At 42.6% G+C, this 17,883-nt stretch overlaps 1 protein-coding gene across 7 annotated transcripts in view; it reads right to left on the reverse strand.

The window, feature by feature from the left end:
• LOC121277832 (CSC1-like protein 2) overlaps window positions 1-17,883 on the reverse strand; it is a 290,835-nt gene that overhangs the window by 152,042 nt on the left and 120,910 nt on the right. For all 7 annotated transcript variants that reach the window (XM_041187511.1, XM_041187512.1, XM_041187510.1 and 4 more), the window contains exons 2-3: window positions 5,688-5,871; window positions 737-816 (exon numbers count right to left, since the gene is read on the reverse strand). In XM_041187511.1, the coding sequence (XP_041043445.1) occupies window positions 737-816; window positions 5,688-5,849 (242 nt within the window). In that variant the 5' untranslated portion in view covers window positions 5,850-5,871. The remainder of the gene's footprint in view (window positions 1-736; window positions 817-5,687; window positions 5,872-17,883) is intronic.

A 17,883-nucleotide genomic window follows, 5' to 3' on the forward strand; every position in this document is an offset into this window, starting at 1 on the left:
ATCAAGTTGTTTAAAATGATAATGAGATTTGGCAGGTTAGATGCAGGCCAACTTTATCCAGGCGGGAAATCCACAGCAAGGGTGCATAAACTTAAATAAAAGCAAAATACTGCGGATGTTGGAAATCTGAAACAAAAACAGAAAACGCTGGAAAAGCTCAGCAGGTCTGACAGCATCTGTGGAGGGAGAAACAGAGTTGACATTTCGAGTCCAAATGACTACAGACTCAAAATGTTAATTCTGTTTCTCCCTGCATAGTTGCTGTCAGACCTGAGTTTTTTCCAGCATTTTCTGTTCTTGTTGCATAAACTTAAAACCTATTTAACGTTAGAACCTAATAGCTAGGCTATTCAAGAGTGAATAAGGAAGCACTTTTTCACACTAAGTATTCTGATAATCTGGTTAACTTCTCTAGGAGGCCACAGATGGTGGGTCAGCTGCAATCTTGAAGGCTAGGACTGCCAGATTTTTGCTAGATAAGGATATAAGGGATATGGAGAACACACTGGTAAAATGGAGTTGAGGTACAAGTTGGCTGTAATCTAATTGATTGACAGAATGGGATTTAGGGGATAAATGGCCTTCTCCTATTCTTGTGTTCTAGGTACAATAAATGCTTGCACTGTTGACATAAAAAAGCCAGTGAAAGATAAAAAAGTACTGCCGTCCTTCACTGCACACTAAGGTAATTGAAAAATAGTGGTCAATGTACAGGAACATTACTTAAAGCCATTACCTGTCAGCATCTGAGACCAGTGCAAGACGCCCATAATCCCAGGCTACCTTTCGTAAAATGGAGAATACAAACAGCAATGCCTAAAATAAACAAAAAGGAAAATTAAAAAAAACACAAGTCTAATGCCCAAAACCTAGATTACATTCCACATTCAATGAAAGTCATAAAAAACGACAATTCATGCTGTTACTGGAAATTTGGCCCATCAAATCCTGCCTCAATAGAGTTACCTCCTTAAACAGGTATCAGGGTTTAACATTACGTACTACGTTCTTTTACACAAGCTTCTCCAGACTTAAAATATGGCCTTGCCAATCTTCAAGTACAGTTTTAGTCACTGAACATTTACAAAAGATATGGAGGCACTGGACAGTAACTACTGACCAACTCTCCTGTAGTAGGCGTCACACATTTAGACCTCAAAATCTCTCATACGTCACTGCAATTTAATTATGCCAGGAATTGCTGGCATTATTTACTACAATTATTCTTTGAGTACAATATGATGTACAGTATATTCATATTATATAGTGTACATGGTATAGCAAACATTTGGATAATTCAACTGTGGCTCTCAAAGTCCAGTTCTAATGTGCTTTATTTTTATTTTATGAGCATGCAGATTTCGAAAAGGGTCCTCCTGAGCATAGTTGCTTCATTAGCAGATTAATCCTAAATCAGAACACCAAGGTCAATACCATTATGGCACATACAACTTGAATTTATACAGCATTTCTAATGCAGTAAAATGTCCCAAAATGCTTCAAAGGAATGTAATTGGACAAAAATTGGACACTAAAGTCGAAGTGGTACTGGGACAGGTGGCCAATTGATTAGTTAAGAGGTAGGTTTTAAGGAACGTCTTGAAGGAAGAGGGGAGGTTTAAGGAGGATATTCCCAAGCATAGTGTCTAGACAATGGAAGGCACCAATATTAATGGAATATTGGTTTAAAATTTTATATTTGCACCCTTCCTGAGACACCATGGTATGAACCAAACCAAGAAACCTTGTACCCCGATTATATATCGTACACTGTAGTAGTTAGTGAGCTTTACCAAGTTGCTTGGGCTGCGAAAAATCCTGGCAAATGAATAGAGAGAATGTAATGGTAAAATTAGTACTGCTCTGCTCATCTGCCATATTACAGCCAAACTTTCACTCAAACCACAAGTCTTTGGCACCAAGTCCTTGTTCAGGTAGGGTTGACTGCGCTCTAGGTGTGCAGCTTACATAGAAGAGCAGCTTCTGACAATGGGCCAGAAATGAGGTAGCTCGAAAAATTTCTCCAGGTTAGATGGTAGCAATATGGTTCTCTCAGGCTGGGCCATCTTCCATAACTGCGGTGACTGATATTGATCAAATTGGTAGTTGGGAGGCAGTTCTCCTGTTGCCACTTGAGTAGATGTACCGACTGGCTGCAGTTAGGAAGAAAACCCATGATGGAGCCTAGGGAAAGGGGAGGGCTAGGAAGAAGATATTTAAAAAGGAGGCAAAGTGCCAGGTCCTTTAGCAGTTTCTGATCTTCACAAAACATCTTTTTCCAATAGGGTTGGATCTTTAGACAAAAGAAAATTTGAAGGATTTTGATCTCACTGTTTTAAAAAATTTGGGCAGGAGATACAGGGGGAAATGCAGGAAGAACTTTTTCTTTTGAACACAATGATTGGTAATGGCCTGGAACACAGCCTGTGAGGATGGTGCAAGCAGAGATGATCACTTTTTTCAAAAAGAAAACTGAATGGTCACTTGAGGGAAATAAATGTGCAGGGAAAGAGCAAGGGAATGCGATTGTGGATGGTTCTATGGAAAGCCTGCACATACCCTATGGATTGAATGATCTCCTCCTGTGCCAGAATGTCTCCATGATTCTACAGCCTCACCAACACTTTGTTGTGACTCTAGGGTTTCAACTGCACTATGTTGCAAGGTTAATGTTAATTTGTCATGTCAATTTACTAGAAGATGAGACAACATTCTGTTCTACCAAAAGAATCCCATTTTTAAAAAATATTGGATCCTTTCCAGGTCTCTCTCTCCAGGCTGTCTTTGCTGCATTTGTATTTTCTGGATATGTAGTAATAAAGACACTGTCTAATCTCAAAATTAACTTTGTTGTGCCTTTCCATTTGGCAGGAACCTTGTAAAGCTCCAAGTAACCATGTGACTCTGGCCTTGACTCTATGATCAGGCAGAAGGTATCATATTGTCATTCAGCTGGAAGGGCATGAATAAGCTGCAAACAATCTTTCAATGACTTTGTTACTTTAGGTATCATTGAACTCTCCTGAAGCTGTAGGTGGAATGGTATGTGACAATTTATTGCAGAATGCTGAGGACACTTTGGAAAGAGAATCAGCCTCTTGGGAGGCATAGGAAAATTAGTCTCACAACAGGCATACCTCCACCAAAAACACCTTTATGGGATAAAGTAGTTACTAAAGAATGAGCCTGCTGCATGTCACTGATGTTTAATATGTCCAAATCCAGAAGGGTTACCAATGTCACAAGCAGACATGAGGATAGTGGGGGCAGCAGTGGAGAAGTGGGGAGGAACCCACTACCTTTGTGTGCAAAAAAGTGAGAAAAGAAAAATTTCACGACTAAATGATCTAGCCTTTATGTTAAGTATAACCAGGGACCCCACTCCCATTCTAGATTGCCCTACCTTTCTTTGAATCTACCCTAGCAAAATCCTTCATTTGAACTAAAAAAAAAAGTGCAAACCACCTTTTTGCAACCAGTCTTCATAACTTGACCCTTTAAACCTCGACATCTTTTTGGTGAATCTATATTAATTCCCCTCAAGATCGTTGTTTCCTGAGGTTTGGTGTCCCAAACGAGAAACAGTACAACAATATTCCAATCATCAGGTAACCAGCCTTACTGATCTTGTTGTCTACATCACTAAGGCCTGAGATTATTCCCACTCAACTCCTGACGAGTACTAATGGGACTGTGTTCTGAGCACAGAGAAGAATGGGAAGGTCGGGAGTAATTTAATTTGCTATAACGCTTAGAAAGCTAGCAGTACTATTGCATGCAATTAGAGGTGCTCAGCCTTATGATTGCTAATCAGCGCTGGACTTGGGCAAGTGAAATTTAACCAGAGAATATGCACTCCAAAATCAAGCAAATGGCAATCATAAAGATGTCAATAACTTTGGCCTGGATACTTGAACATAGTACTGGAATTTAATGTGCATCTTACACTGGCTAGCCAAGAATCAGACTTGGTATTTCTCTTGTAGAGAGTCAAGAGTAAACCTTAACCATAAAAAGGTCCAACTGGGTATGGATGGTACTGAAAAGTGACCAGAACCCCTAATTGTAAATGTATCTGTAAGGACTTCAGGAGGGGAGGAAAATAGAAGAGAATCAGTGAAAAAAAGAAAAACAATTGCTGGCCATAAATTGTTTGTCTGCATCACACACACAGGTTGTATATCCCAGGCTTGTATATATCTTGTTCAAAAAGTCATTTGCTCCAAAACAGACTTTTGTGTTTCAGTTCCAAAGACAGTAGGGCAGAGAGGGTCTTCAAACTTTACATTTGAGATTTATGAAGCCTGAGTGTTTTAGGAATCAACAAATGAATGAAATTACAGTTTAAGCCCATTTCATTTGTCAGGTATGTTTGCAGTGTTTGGATTTAGCTGTCTTCCTTAATAGCAACATAAGTATGAAATCAAAATCAGAATGATGGTGTCAAATACAAGGTTTTAGGTCAGATGATTTTCATCTTCTCAAAAAGGAAGATTGTTCTTTTGAGAAGTTTAAAATTCTTTTTTAGGCGGGGGGGAGGGGAGAAGAGAGAGATGAAAGAGAGAGAACGGTGGTGGGAGGGAACGGACAGATGGACGGACAGAGGGCGGGGGGTGGGAGGCAGAGAAACAGACAGTGAGAGACCAAACAAAGATAGGGGGAGAAGAGAGTGGGAGACATGGGAGGCCAAGGGTAAATGAAAAAGAAGGAGAGAGCGTAAAAGAAAAAACAAGGAAAAGAGAGGGCAAAAGAGCGAATGAAAAATAAAAAAAAATGCCAGATTTTGCTGCGGGGTGAATCCGTTAGACAGGCTTGACCATGCATGCTTAGGTTTTTGAATATTGTGCATGACAAGTTGCTGAAAGTGAGAGGTCTGATAATGTCACAGCAGAACCAAATAGGTCAATTGGGACCTGAATGTACAAGGCAAGAAAATGCATTCTCTTAACCCATAAGGATCTCTTGTGGCGCAGTGGTAGAATCCCTACCTCCGGACCAGAAGTCCCACAGCAGGATTTGTTGGCTGCAGGAGTGTTTATCATACGGTTCAATGGGCTGATAATCAGCCTGGGAATTACTCCACCACCTCTTCACTATTCCCCAAAAAGGCAAAAAGGTGTGAAGATGCACTTTAAAAAAAAACTTTCAGACTGAAAGATAGCATAAGGACTGAGGAGGTGGTGAAAATTAGAGTGGGTGAACTCTGTCAAATCAGATGTAGTAGTAGTAAAGAGGGAATGAACAATTGGGTTAAGAGATACAGAAGCAAAAAGCTGAAAATAAAATTAAGTTTAAGATTTTACAATTTTAAAAACCAATTAAAACCTTAAGGACTTGTAATAGTCTATTTTCAGTGCCAGAGGGATTGTCTGGCCATAACCAATACTCATCATGCCATTCAAAAAAGGTATTTGGACTGGAAAGAACAAGGTTCAACTTTCTGGGAATAAACTACATAAATGCAGCACCCCTCTTTGCCTGAAGTAGTTGTACCATTACTCTCACCATTGTTTTGTGATGAAAATCTGCACCAAGATATTGTATATGAACATCTGTACTGACAAGATTAAAAGTAGTGCCTTTTGATTGAGTTTTGCTGTTCCAGTAAAAAAAAATACCAATACAATATTTGGGTAAAAAAAAAGTAAAAGTTTACATACATGTTTAACATGCCAGTCCATACGTACCAAAAAGCACATAAAATCTAATGCAAGGACTGTAGGAACCCCACCAAAGGGCAAGCCTTGCAACACAGTACTTCTTATCCGAGCACTGTAGCAGTAATCCTTAGTTGAATTAGAGCTAGTGGTCACAGCGTTGCTGATGGTTGTCTGAAAGTTGGAAGTCATCTTTATTTCTTCATTATTTTACCTATAAAATAAGAGAAAACACTGAGTATCACAGGGGATTTCAAACTGTCATATATGAGTAAGTCAGAAGCAGAAATCAGACAGGTCCATTTCCCTTTATGGGCATAAACCCATCTCTCAATGTGGGCCTGCATAGCTCATAATGCCTAAGGAAGTCCTTCTGTTGGATGTTTGAAGTGCAGGCAAACTGACAATAGATACACAAAACTTTGGACATGGAAGAATATGGGTGGAAAGAAAGAAATTTAAATTTCTCACCCAAGTATGTGAAATGATAGGCAAGTTCCATGCATACTAAAAGCCCTGAAGTCGAATACCTGCCTGCCTTCCATCCCAAGCTGTCTGGGTATGTTGAGGAGGTACAAGATGCCCCAGGAGGTGGGGGGGGGGGGGGGGGGTTTAAAACAAAATTAAGTACCCTCGAAGTCTGTGAGTACAGGAATGAATGATGTGTTTAGCACATTACTTAAGTTATGACCCACAATTTTCAAAAATGTAATCACATGAAGTGGAAAAGCATGCACATATAACACACTGTTGCTACTGCATCAGCTCTGGAGTGTCATAGAATCTTGTTGTTCCTCATTCATTTCCTGTTAAGCGATTGGTTGATTCAGTAGAGCACATTTTGGGTAGTAAACTGGCATGCAGTTTTAATTAATTAATAGATTCTTATTTACATTAGGGAAAAGAACTATTCCAGTGGCAGCAAGACAAATTACAAAGAACACGGAAAACTGTTGTAAAATGGGCACAATGATGTCAGCTACTGATACATTTTTAATACAACTGTCAACTTCAAAACAACAAAGTTCAAAGTAATGATACAGAACTTCTTTACTCAAATTCAACTGTAAGGGCTGAACGCCACTGAGGAGGTGGTGATGTGAGTAAAATGCATACAGCTTCCATTAATCCTGGAAAATTTAGGAAAATATGAAGACAGTGGGGAAAAAAAATGCTAAGGCAAAAAAAACCCACATCTGATTGCTGAAGAGTTAATGCTACGTGCCACTGAATTTGTAAGGGAAATGTTTGAATAATCGAAGGCCCCTGAGCTGGAAAATGTCAAATGATAATGCCGAAAGATTTAGTGTCAGAAGACAGTTTGACAGGGCATTGATTGGCTGCGTGGCAATGGCTTTAGTTTTAAAAAAAAAACTTGACCAGTCCATAGCCATGTATAAAATGTCCCATTTACTTTCCAATGTTCGGTACGTGTGGAATAAGAAAAAAAGAATTATGTTTTGCCAAGAGCTCAAGACAACAATAAAGTAAACATCAGATGATATTTTCAAATTGTTGGATAATTTCATAACTTCAATTTGCCCAGATGATTTCTGCTGAACTGGGGGCTGCACAGTGGAGGCTGCAGTACTGATCGGAAAGCACTGTAGTGTTGTGCAAAAAATAAAAGCCACTGCACCTCACACTATTGGACACAATGTCTTTTAACACCGATTGGTACTTGCTGCAAAAGATATTGAACCAGTTCTTCAATGTTCTCAACACAGTGGTAGCACTTATTAAAATTTTATTAAATCCAGAATAACAAACTCCGAGAGTTTTGTTGTACTTTTATGAGGAAGTGCGTGAAGAGCACAATTCCATGCTTGTGCCTGGAGATGAGTTAACTATCTTACATGCATACACACAGATAAGATCTCCGAACCTGTCGATGAGCTGATTGATGTGTGGCTGGCTAAAGTGGCTTAGTTTGTAGACATATTCAGCGAAATGAGTAAGCTGAATAAAGCTATGCAAGTGAAAACTGCAAGTCTAGAAAGTTCTGTGGGGAGACCGTGAATGTGTTTAAGTTTATACATTCTTTCATCCAAAGCTAAACTGTCACTCTGTTTTAAAATTCTAATACAGCTCCTTCAGACCAACTTCAGTGAAATGCCACTTGAGACATTTTGGTATGAATGCTTTGATAAATACAGCACTGCTTTGTCTGCAGTACTGAATGTATTGATCCCATTTAGTACAATCTACTTTTGCAAAGCTAGACTTTCACCGGTGACATCTATGAAAATAAAGTAGCGAGTCAGGATAAACATTGACTGTGACATATGCATGAAGATACCTCCATGGTTTGAATTGTTGTTCAGCTGCAGCAACAAGTTTCACATTTAAGTAAAACAAAAATAACAGTTGAGTGATAGTACAGAATTTGAATATTGCCGAAGCTTTTTGTCTTTCACTCATTGGGACAAACGCAAGAAATTACAACAATCACAATATGTTACACTACAGTGAAAAGGGTGCTGACTGGTTGGCAAGGTGACTCTGATTGGCTGAGGCTTTGCCATAGAGAACGCAACTATAGGCTCCCCAAGTTCTCAGTTAATCCAAAAAAAGGCACAAGGGTTGTTCCTTTGTTTGCAGCGAACAGGTCCTGATGTATTAATGCATATGGTTTCTAGCAAGGACAAATAAGCCACATTACGAGTTTGACTCAATTTTAAATTGGTTGTTAGTGAGGCTATTAGTACAGTCAGGATTGGTCTGGAAGTGCTGCCCAATTGTAAATCACATCCGCCAATATGGGTTCTGTTCTGGGTTTTGCAAGTGCAGGCTGGTTGAGTACAGTCTGTACTTTGCCTATTGCAAACAGCTTGTTCCTTCAGTTGTTTGAAGGCATTTTGCCTGCACAACGTTGCTCTATGGTGGGGTATGAATTTCAGTGCTGGTGTGATGCCAGGTACGTAGGCCATACGTGGTAATGATTGGCTGATCGAATCAGTCAGCATGCTCCTTCAGTTTATGGTAGGGAAGCAAACAATGGGCAACAATATTCAACTTCAATCTTCAGTCATATACCCGAGACTGAAGGAGGGCTTGGCAAAAAAATCGTTCCACACATAGAATCATGTAATGATCAGTATAGGAGGCCATTCTGCCCGCACCAACTATTTCATAGAGCTATCAGATTAATCTAATTCCCCTTCCCTGTTCCCAAAGCTGTGAAAAATCTTCTACTAAGTATTCACCCAATTCCCTTTTGAAAATTATTAAATCTGCCTCCAACACTTTTTCAAGCAGTGCAGTGTATTGCACATAATCGTAATCATGCAAAAAAAAACCTCATCTGGCCTCTGGGTCTGTTGCCAAAACTGGCCTCCGATTATTGACCCTCCTGCCAGTGAAAACAGTTTTTATTTACTCTAGTAAAATGCTTAATGATCCTGAGCCAGTCAATTAATTTGTCTTTAACCTTTGTTCCAAGAACAACTACCTCAGCTTCTCCCCCTCCTTCATTTAACTCAAATACAGAATTCCCAACAACATTCTAGAAAATCTCCACTGCACCCTCATTGAGGTCTTGACATCGTTAAAGTGTGGTTCTCAGAACTGGAGACAATACTCCAGCTGAGAGCTAGCCATTGGTTTATAAAGGATTAGCAAAACATCATTGCTTTTGAACTTGATATATTGGTTTATATATGCAAGGACCCTGAACACTTAAATAACCATCTTAATTTGCCCTACCACAGAAAAGTTACAGCACAGAAGGAGGCCCATCTCATCCATGTCAGCCCAAGGACATCCAGTTGCCCTTTCTAATCCCACCTTCCTGCACCCGGCCCATAGCCCTGCAGCTTACAGCACTTAAGGTGCAGATCCAGGTACTTTTTAACCACTTCAAAGATTTACATACATGCACCACCCTCACCCTGCCCAGTTATCTATGTTCTTCCATTACCTTTAAAATTGTCCAATTTCAAATAGGTTTACAATATGGAACCAGAATAATGATTTTAGTCTGAATTGTTTAAACCTTGAGAGTTCATCTTAGAACAACTTTCATTTAGGAGGCCCTTTAAAAATATCCCAATGCTTCACAAAGGAAAAAACGAATGCCAACCAAAAAAAGGTGGCCAAATACTTAGTCAGAGAAAAGTTAAGAAGGTCTTAAAAGAGAGGTGGAAGATCTTAGGAAGGTAATTTAAGACTTAGGGCTCAGATGGTTAAAGATGCAGAGGGCACCAGAGTATGAGAAATGGAAAGATTGGGACGGGGATGGTGGGGGCAGTTAGTACAGCCATAGGATGTCAAAGGTAGGCCGGTACAAAACTATGAACAGATTTAGATGCAGAATACAATGTTGAGCTGTTGAGGGATTGGGAGTCAATACAGGAAAGGGTGATGGACAAGTGGGGCGTAAACACCAGATTAGCTTCCTCTCCCGAAAGCTCGCTGTGAGCAAGGGCAATGGAGAGGGGCCACCAGAGGGAGGAAGTGAGTGAAAGGAGCTGCAAGCAAGAAAGTCGGACAGGGAAGCAGCGAGTGGGAGAGCGTCATTGGGAGTGGGAGCGGCTGCTCCAAAATGGCGCTAATCGGGTTGCGCACACCTTGATCCCAGCACAAAATTTCAACACTTGAGAAAATATTACTCGTGTATAAATCGACACCCCTATTTCATGCCTAAAACTTTGGTCTCAAAAACTCGACTTTTACATGAGTATAGAGGTTGGAGGATGGGAAGCTGGCCCAGAAAGCACTGGGATATTCAAGTCTGGAGGTAGCAAAACAATGAGTAATGGTTTCAGCAACAGGCAGGTAAAGCAGGGGCAGATGACATTCGAGGTGTATGTTCGCAATCTTTGCGATGGAGACACAGTGAGATCCGAAAATCAGCTCAGGGTTGTATAGGATGCCTAAGACAGTAGCCAGGGAGAGAGATGGAATCAGTGACGGGAGATAGTGTTTGTGTGGTGGAGGCAGGAGACCATGATCCAGAGTTTCCATTGTTTTATAAGTGCAAGCTGGCTGAAATCAATCAAACCAGTTCAGAACATTGCAAAGTTTTAACACTAGTTATGTCAAGTGTAAATAGAATTTATGAGATCTTTAATGCTGGTTTAAAAAAAAATACGTTGTTTTGGAAGCCAGCCCCTTCCACAAACCCCCAGATTGAAATAAAAAATGTGGCAAGGAATGTTCCCTCTAAACTGTAGCCTGTACAGGTTGATCACAAGCTAGCTCCTTAAAGTTACTGCACAAATAAATTTAAAAGTGCCTTTGCACTTAGATGAATAGGTGTCATACAAAAAAATGTTGGAAAATGTTGATAGCGATTTTCCAATTATGCCTGTTTGTAGCAGTTTGAGGCTCTTCAAACTGAGCTTTTTTTTAAAAAAAAGGTACACATCACTATTAGGCACGTTTTAAAACTTATGCATTAAAATATAATTTACAAAGAAACTTGACTTGTGCAGTGAGTGAACTTGCAGGGGAGAGACGTCATCCTGAGTGAGACACAGCCAGAGTGAGTGTGGGTATTGGCAATTTGGTGCACAGTGGGAATTTGGTGCAGAGGGGGAAAAGAGGTGCTCTTTGCATTTTTTCTTTGCAATCCAACTTCTTAAATCTTCAGAGAGTGGTCTTGCCCTGCTGCAGCTGTAGAGGCTACAAGGGAGAGAAATGACTGGTAAGTAGTGGGTAAGGTTGGGTAAGTATTTACTACTTTTATCGCTTATAGTTTAAGGTCTTTCTGTGGTTTATAGTTTGTATATTCTGTAGTAATGAGGATCAGGAAAGAAGGGCCCCAGAGTAATTGATTTAAAAGGTTTAATTTAAAGGGATAAGTCAAGGCAGGAGAGCTCAAAGCCGTGGTGTGCTCCATGTGGGAAGTCGGGAAAATTTCCAGTGCCTGGGACCAGCATGTGTGCAGAAGGTATGTCCAGTTGCAGCTCCTGGAAGCTCGGGTTTCAGAGCTGGAACGGCAGCTGGGGACACTGTGGAGCATCCGCGAGTGAGAGCATCGTGGATAGCACATTTAGAGAGATGGTCACAGGGACTTGAGGAAGGAAGAGACTGGGTGACCACCAGGCAGTCCAAGAGAAACAGGTAGATAGCTCAGGAGTCCCCTGGGGTCCTGCTTGCAAATTGGTATTCCATTTTGGAGGCTGATGAGGTCGCTAGTTCCTCCAGGGAGTGCAGACAAAGCCAAGCTTCTGGCACCACAAGCAGCCTGCCTGTACAGGAGGGGAGGAACAGCAATAGTAATTGGCGATTCTATAGCCAGGGGAACAGATAGGCGCTACTGTGGCCGTCAACATGACTCCAGGATGGTGTGTTGCCTCCCTGGTGCCAGGGTCCAGGATGTCACTGAACGGCTGCAGGGCACCCTGAAGGGGGAGGGTAATAAGGCAGAGGTCATGGTACATGTTGGTACCAATGACATAGGTAGAAAGAGGGATGAGGTCTTGCATCAAGAATTCAGGGAGTTAGGCAGTAGACTGAAAAGCAGGACCTCTCGGGTTGTAATCTCTGGATTACTCCCACTGCCACGTCCTAGCGAGCTCAGAAATAGGAGAATAGCGCAGATGAATACATGGCTCAAGAGTTGGTGCAGAAGGGAGAGTTTTAGATTCCTGGATCACTGGGACCCTCTCTGGGGAAGGTGGGACCTGTACAAGTGGGACGGTCTACATCTGAACCAGGGCGGGACTAAGATCCTTGCGGGAGGGTTTGCTAGTGCTGTTGGGAGGAGTTTAAATTAATTCGGCAGGAAGAGGGGACACAATGTTAGCAGAAGAGGGACACATCATAATACAGTAAAACAATCAAGTCAGAGGGAGTACAGCTGCATTAAGTTTCAAGGGAGTTTAGGGAAGGCTGGATGGCCTCTACTTTAATGCCTGGAGTGTTACAGGTAAAGCGGATGAGTTAAGGGTGAGGATTGACACCTGGAATTGAGATATAGTAGCCATCACTGAGATGTGGTTGAAGGGGGCGGGGGGGGGGGGGTTGCAGGGGGCAGGACTGGCAACTCAACATTCCAGGATATAGAATCTTCAGGCAAGACAGGGGAGGAGGTAAAAGAGGAGGAGGCGTTGCATTATTAGTTAAGGAGTCAGTTACTGAAGTAAGGTGAGATGAAATCTTGGAGGGGGCATTGAATGAAGCTTTGTGGGTAGAGACTAGGAATAAAAAAGGGGCAGCCACATTGTTAGGTGTTTATTTTGGACCCCCAGACAGACAGTCAGCGGGAAATTGAGGAGCAAATACGTGCACAATTTGCAGAGGCATGTAAAAACAATAATAGGGTTATATTAGGTGATTTCAACTTTCCCAACATTAATTAGAATAGACAGTGTTAAGGGCTTGGATGGAGTGGATTTCTTGAAATGTGCACAGGACAACTTTTTAGGTCAACATGCAGAGGGTCCAACAAGGGATGGCACAGTGCTGGACCTAATTCTAGGGAATGAAGCCAGACAGGTGGCTGAGGTGGTGGTGGGGGAACATTTTAGTGATAGCGACCACAACATGGTACAATTTAAGCTTTTTATGGACAAAGAAATAGACAAGGTGCAAAAAAAGTGTTTTGGATCTTAGTAAAATAAGGCAGGATCTGGCCAAGTTAGATTGGGAACAATTACTTGTGGGGAAATCCACAGAGGAGGAGTGGGGAGCATTCAAAAACAAAATGGGGAGGGTACAGTCTCAACATGTTCCCTCTAGGGTGATAGGAAGGAGTAATAAGCCCAGAGAATAATGGATGATCAGGGATATTCAGGATACGATGAGAAGGAAAAAGAGAGGCTTTTAGCAGGTACAAGGGGAGCAAATCAGCGGAGGTATTCATGGAGTACAGAAAGTGCAGAGTGGAGCTTAAGAAAGCAATTAGGAGAGCAAAGAGGGGATATGAGAAAGCTCTGGCTGGTAAAAGTAGGAAAAATCCCAAGATATTCTATAAGTATATCCATGGCAAGAGGATAACCAGAGAAAGAGTAGGGTCCATTAGGGACCAAGGGAGCAATCTACGGGTGAAGCCAGAGGACATCAGTAGAGTGTTGAACAAATATTTCACATCTGTCTTCAATCAAGAGAACGAGGGTGAAGGTATGGAACTCAGGAAGAGAGACTGCGAGGTTCTTGAGCAAAGTGATAAAGGGAGTGACAAGGTATTGGAGATGATGGCAGGCTTAAAAGTGGACAAATCTCCAGGTCTGGATGATTTGTGTCCCAGGTTGCTGAGGGAGGCAAGGGAGGAGATCGCAGGGGCTCTGACCCAAATTTTTAATTCCTCTCTGGCTATGGGGGAGATGCTGGAGGACTGGAGAACAGCTAATGTGGTTCTGCTATTTTAGAAGAGTTGCAGAGATAAGCCAGGGAACTGCAGACCAGTGAATCTCACGTCAGTGGTAGGGAAACTATTGGATAAAATTCAGAAGGACAGAATCTATCTCCACTTGGAGAGGCAAGGTTTAATCAGGGATAGTCAGCATGGCTTTGTCAGAGGGAGGTCAGGCCTAACAAATTTGATTGAATTTTTTGAGGAGGTGACCAGGTGTGTAGATGAGGGTAGTGCAGTTGATGTAGTTTATATGGATTTCAACAAAGCCCCACATGAGACACTTATAAAGAAGGCAAATGCACATGGGGTACAGGGTAACTTGATAAGCGGATTCAAAATTGGCTTAGTTCCAGGAGACAGAGGGTGATGACAGGAGGATGCTTTAGTGACTGGAAGCCAGTATCCAGTGGTGTGCAACAGGGATCTGTGCTGGGTCCCCTATTATTCATCATTTATATAAACGACATACATGACTATGTGGGGGGTAGGATTAGTAAGTTTGCAGATGACACAAAGATTGGCTGGGTGATTAACAGTGATGTTGAGTGTCTTGGGCTACAGGAAGATAGAGATGGGATGGTCAAATGGGCAGATAAGTGGCAGATGGAATTTAACCCTGAAAAGTGTGAGGTGATACACTTTGGAAGGAGTAATTTGACAAGGAAGTATTTAATGAACGGCATGACACTAGGAAGCTCTGAGAAACAAAGGGACCTTGGCATGTGTGTCCATGGATCTCTGAAGACGGAAGGGCATGGTGGTGAAAAAGGCATTTGGGACAGTTGCCTTTATCAATCGAGGCATAGATTACAAAAGTACGGAGGTCATGTTGGAGTTGTAGAGGACCTTGGTCAGGCCACAGCTGGAATACTGTGTGCAGTTCTGGTAGCCACATTGTAGGAAGGATGTGATTGCAGAGGAGATTCACCAGGATGTTGCCTGGGATGGAGAGGTTTGATAAACTTGGGTTGTTTTTGTCAGAGCAGAGAAGACTGAGGGACAACCTGATCGAAGTGTACAAGATTATGAGGGGCATGGACAGGGTGGATAGGGAGCAGCTCCCCTTAGTTGAAGGGTCAGTCACGAGGGGACAAAAGGTCAAGGTGAGGGGCAGGAAGTTTAAGGGGGAGGATGTGACAAAAAAACTTTTTTACCCAGAGGGTGGTGATGGTCTGGAATACACTGCCTGGGAGGGTAGTGGAGGCAGGTTGACTCACATCCTGTAAAAGGTACCTGGATGAGCACTTGGCACATCATAACATTCAAGGCTACGCTGGTAAATGGGATTAGGTAGGTAGGTAGGTCAGGTGTTTCTCACGTGTCGCTGCAGACTCAATGGGCTGAAGGGCCTCTTCTGCACTGTGATTCTGAGCACATTACTGGAACTAGTAAATGGCACAATAGATTACTTCTGAAGTAACTCCAAGTGATTTCAAATCAGATTATTCGCATTTGAAGCACTAGATATTTTAAAATGCTTAACTTATATGAACTCATTTTCTTTCATGGGATGCAGATGTCACTGGCAAGGGCAGCATTTGCTGCCCATCGCTAATTGCCCTCGAGATGGTAGTGGTGAGCTGCCTTCTTGAATTACTGCAGCCATGTGGTGTAGGTACACCCACAGTGCTGTTAGGGAGGGAGTTCCAGGATTTTAAACTCAGTGACAGTGAAGGAACAGCAATATATTTCCAAGTCATGGTGGTGAGTGGCTTGGAGGGGAACTTCCAGGTGGTGGGTGTTCCCATATGTCTGCTGCCCTTGTCCTTCTAGGAAGTAATGGTCATGGTTTTCAAAGGTGATGTTCAAGGAGCTATGGTGAATTGCTGCAGTGTTATCTTGTAGATGGTACACATTGCTGCCACTGTTCATTGGTGGTGGAGGGAGTAAATGTTTAAGGCGGTGGAAAGGGTGCCAATCAAGCGGGCTGCTTTGCCCTGAATGGTGTTGAGCTTCTTGAGTGTTGTTGGAGCCACACTTATCCAGGTGAGTGGAGTGGAGTGTATTCCATCGCCTTGCAGTAGACAGATTTTAGGGAGTCAAGAGGTGAGTTACTCACTGCAGAATTCCCAGCCTCTAATCTGCACTTGTAGCCACAGTATTTATATGGCTAGTCCACTTCAGTTTCAGGTCAACGGTAACTCCCAGGGTGTTGATAGTAGGGTATTCAAATGGTAATGCCATTCAATGGCAATGGGAGATAGCTAGATTCTCTTTTGCTGGAGACGTTCATTGCCTGGCACTTGTACAACACAAACCTTATTCAACACTCATCAGTCCAAGTCTGAATGTCTTTTCGGTCGTGCTGCACATGGACATGGACTGCTTCAGTATCCGAAGAGGTTCAAATTGTAAACATTGTGCAGAAAGCAACCACACTTCTGACCTTATGATGGAGGAAAGGTCATTGATGAAGCAGTTGAAGATGATGTGGCATAGTACATTACTCTGAGCAACTCCTGCCCTGGAACTGAGATGATTGACCTCCAACAACCACAACCATCTTACTCTGTGCTAGGTATGACTCCCACCACTGGAGAATTTCCACCCCCCACCCGCCCTCTGATTCTCACTGACTCCAGTTTTGCTAGGGCTCCTTGGTGCTTGATGCCACACTGACAAACGCTGCCTTGACATCAAGGGCAATTACTCTCACCTCACCTCTGAAGTTTAGCTCTTTTGCCCATGTTTGGACCAAGGCTATAATAAGACCAGGGGCCAAGTGACCCTGGCAAAATCCAAACTGAGCATCAATGAGCAGGTTTATTACTATCCAAGTATCACTTGACAGCACTGTCAACACCACCTTCCATCATTTTGCTGCTAATTGAGAGTAGACTAATGCAGTAGTAATTAGCCAAATTTGATTTGTCCTTTTTGTGGATAGGGCAATTTTCCATATTGTCAGGTTGATGCCAGGTGTTGGAACTGTACTGGAACAGCTTGGCTAGGAGCATGGTTAACTCTGGAGTACAAGTCATTAAATTGCTACAAAGATGGACCTAATGGCTTAAGAAGGCAGCCCACAGCCAACTCCTTAGGGCGAGTAGGGACGGGCAATAAATGCTAGCTTTGCTAGTGACATCCAAATCCTGTTCTACAGACAATGTTAATAATCAGAGATGGGGAAAGTTACCTGGAAACTGTTCCAGATGACAGTTACACCCCTTAGGATGGGATCGTCTGATTTGGTCAGTGGTCAGGAAGAGGAGGGTGTGACTGTTAGCAAGGCAGGTAAGAGGATAGAGAAGGTAGAACTCGAGGAACCTCAGTCCATTGCAACTGTCCAACAGGTTTCCAGTTCTTGAGCGTATATGGATGAGAGTAGGGGCTGCAAGGTGGATGAGCGAACTGACCATGGCACCAAGGTACAGGAAGCCATTCAAGTTGGGGGAGTAAATAGGAATGTTGTGGTAATAGCGTCAGTGTAAGTCAGGGGGGATCGATACAGTTCTCTGCAGCCAAGAGCGAGAGCCCAGACGGCTGTTTTACCTGCCTGATGCCGGTGTTCAGAATATCCGCTCCGGGCTGGAGAGGAACTTGCAGTGGTGGAGGGGGTGGGGGAGAGGAGGGAGGGAGGATTCAGCTGTTGTGATCCACGCACGTACCAACAACATAGACTGGGCTAGGAAAGAGTTCCTGCTTAGATATTTTGAGCAGCTCAGGGCCAAATTAAAAAGCAGAACCACAAAAGGTAATAACCTCTGGATTATCACCTAAGCCTTGAGCAAATTGATGTAGGCTAAATACGATTAAAGAGAGGAATGCGTGGCTCAAAGACTGTTATGGCAGAAATGGGTTTCGATTCATGGATACCGGCACCAGTACTGGGGAAAGTAGGAGCTGTACAGCTGGGACAGGCTTCACCCGAACCATGCTGGGACCAGTGTTCTAGCAAATCATGTAACTAGGGCGGTAGAGAGG

Source organism: Carcharodon carcharias, chromosome 5 (assembly GCF_017639515.1).
Source record: "Carcharodon carcharias isolate sCarCar2 chromosome 5, sCarCar2.pri, whole genome shotgun sequence".
NCBI lineage: Eukaryota > Metazoa > Chordata > Chondrichthyes > Lamniformes > Lamnidae > Carcharodon > Carcharodon carcharias.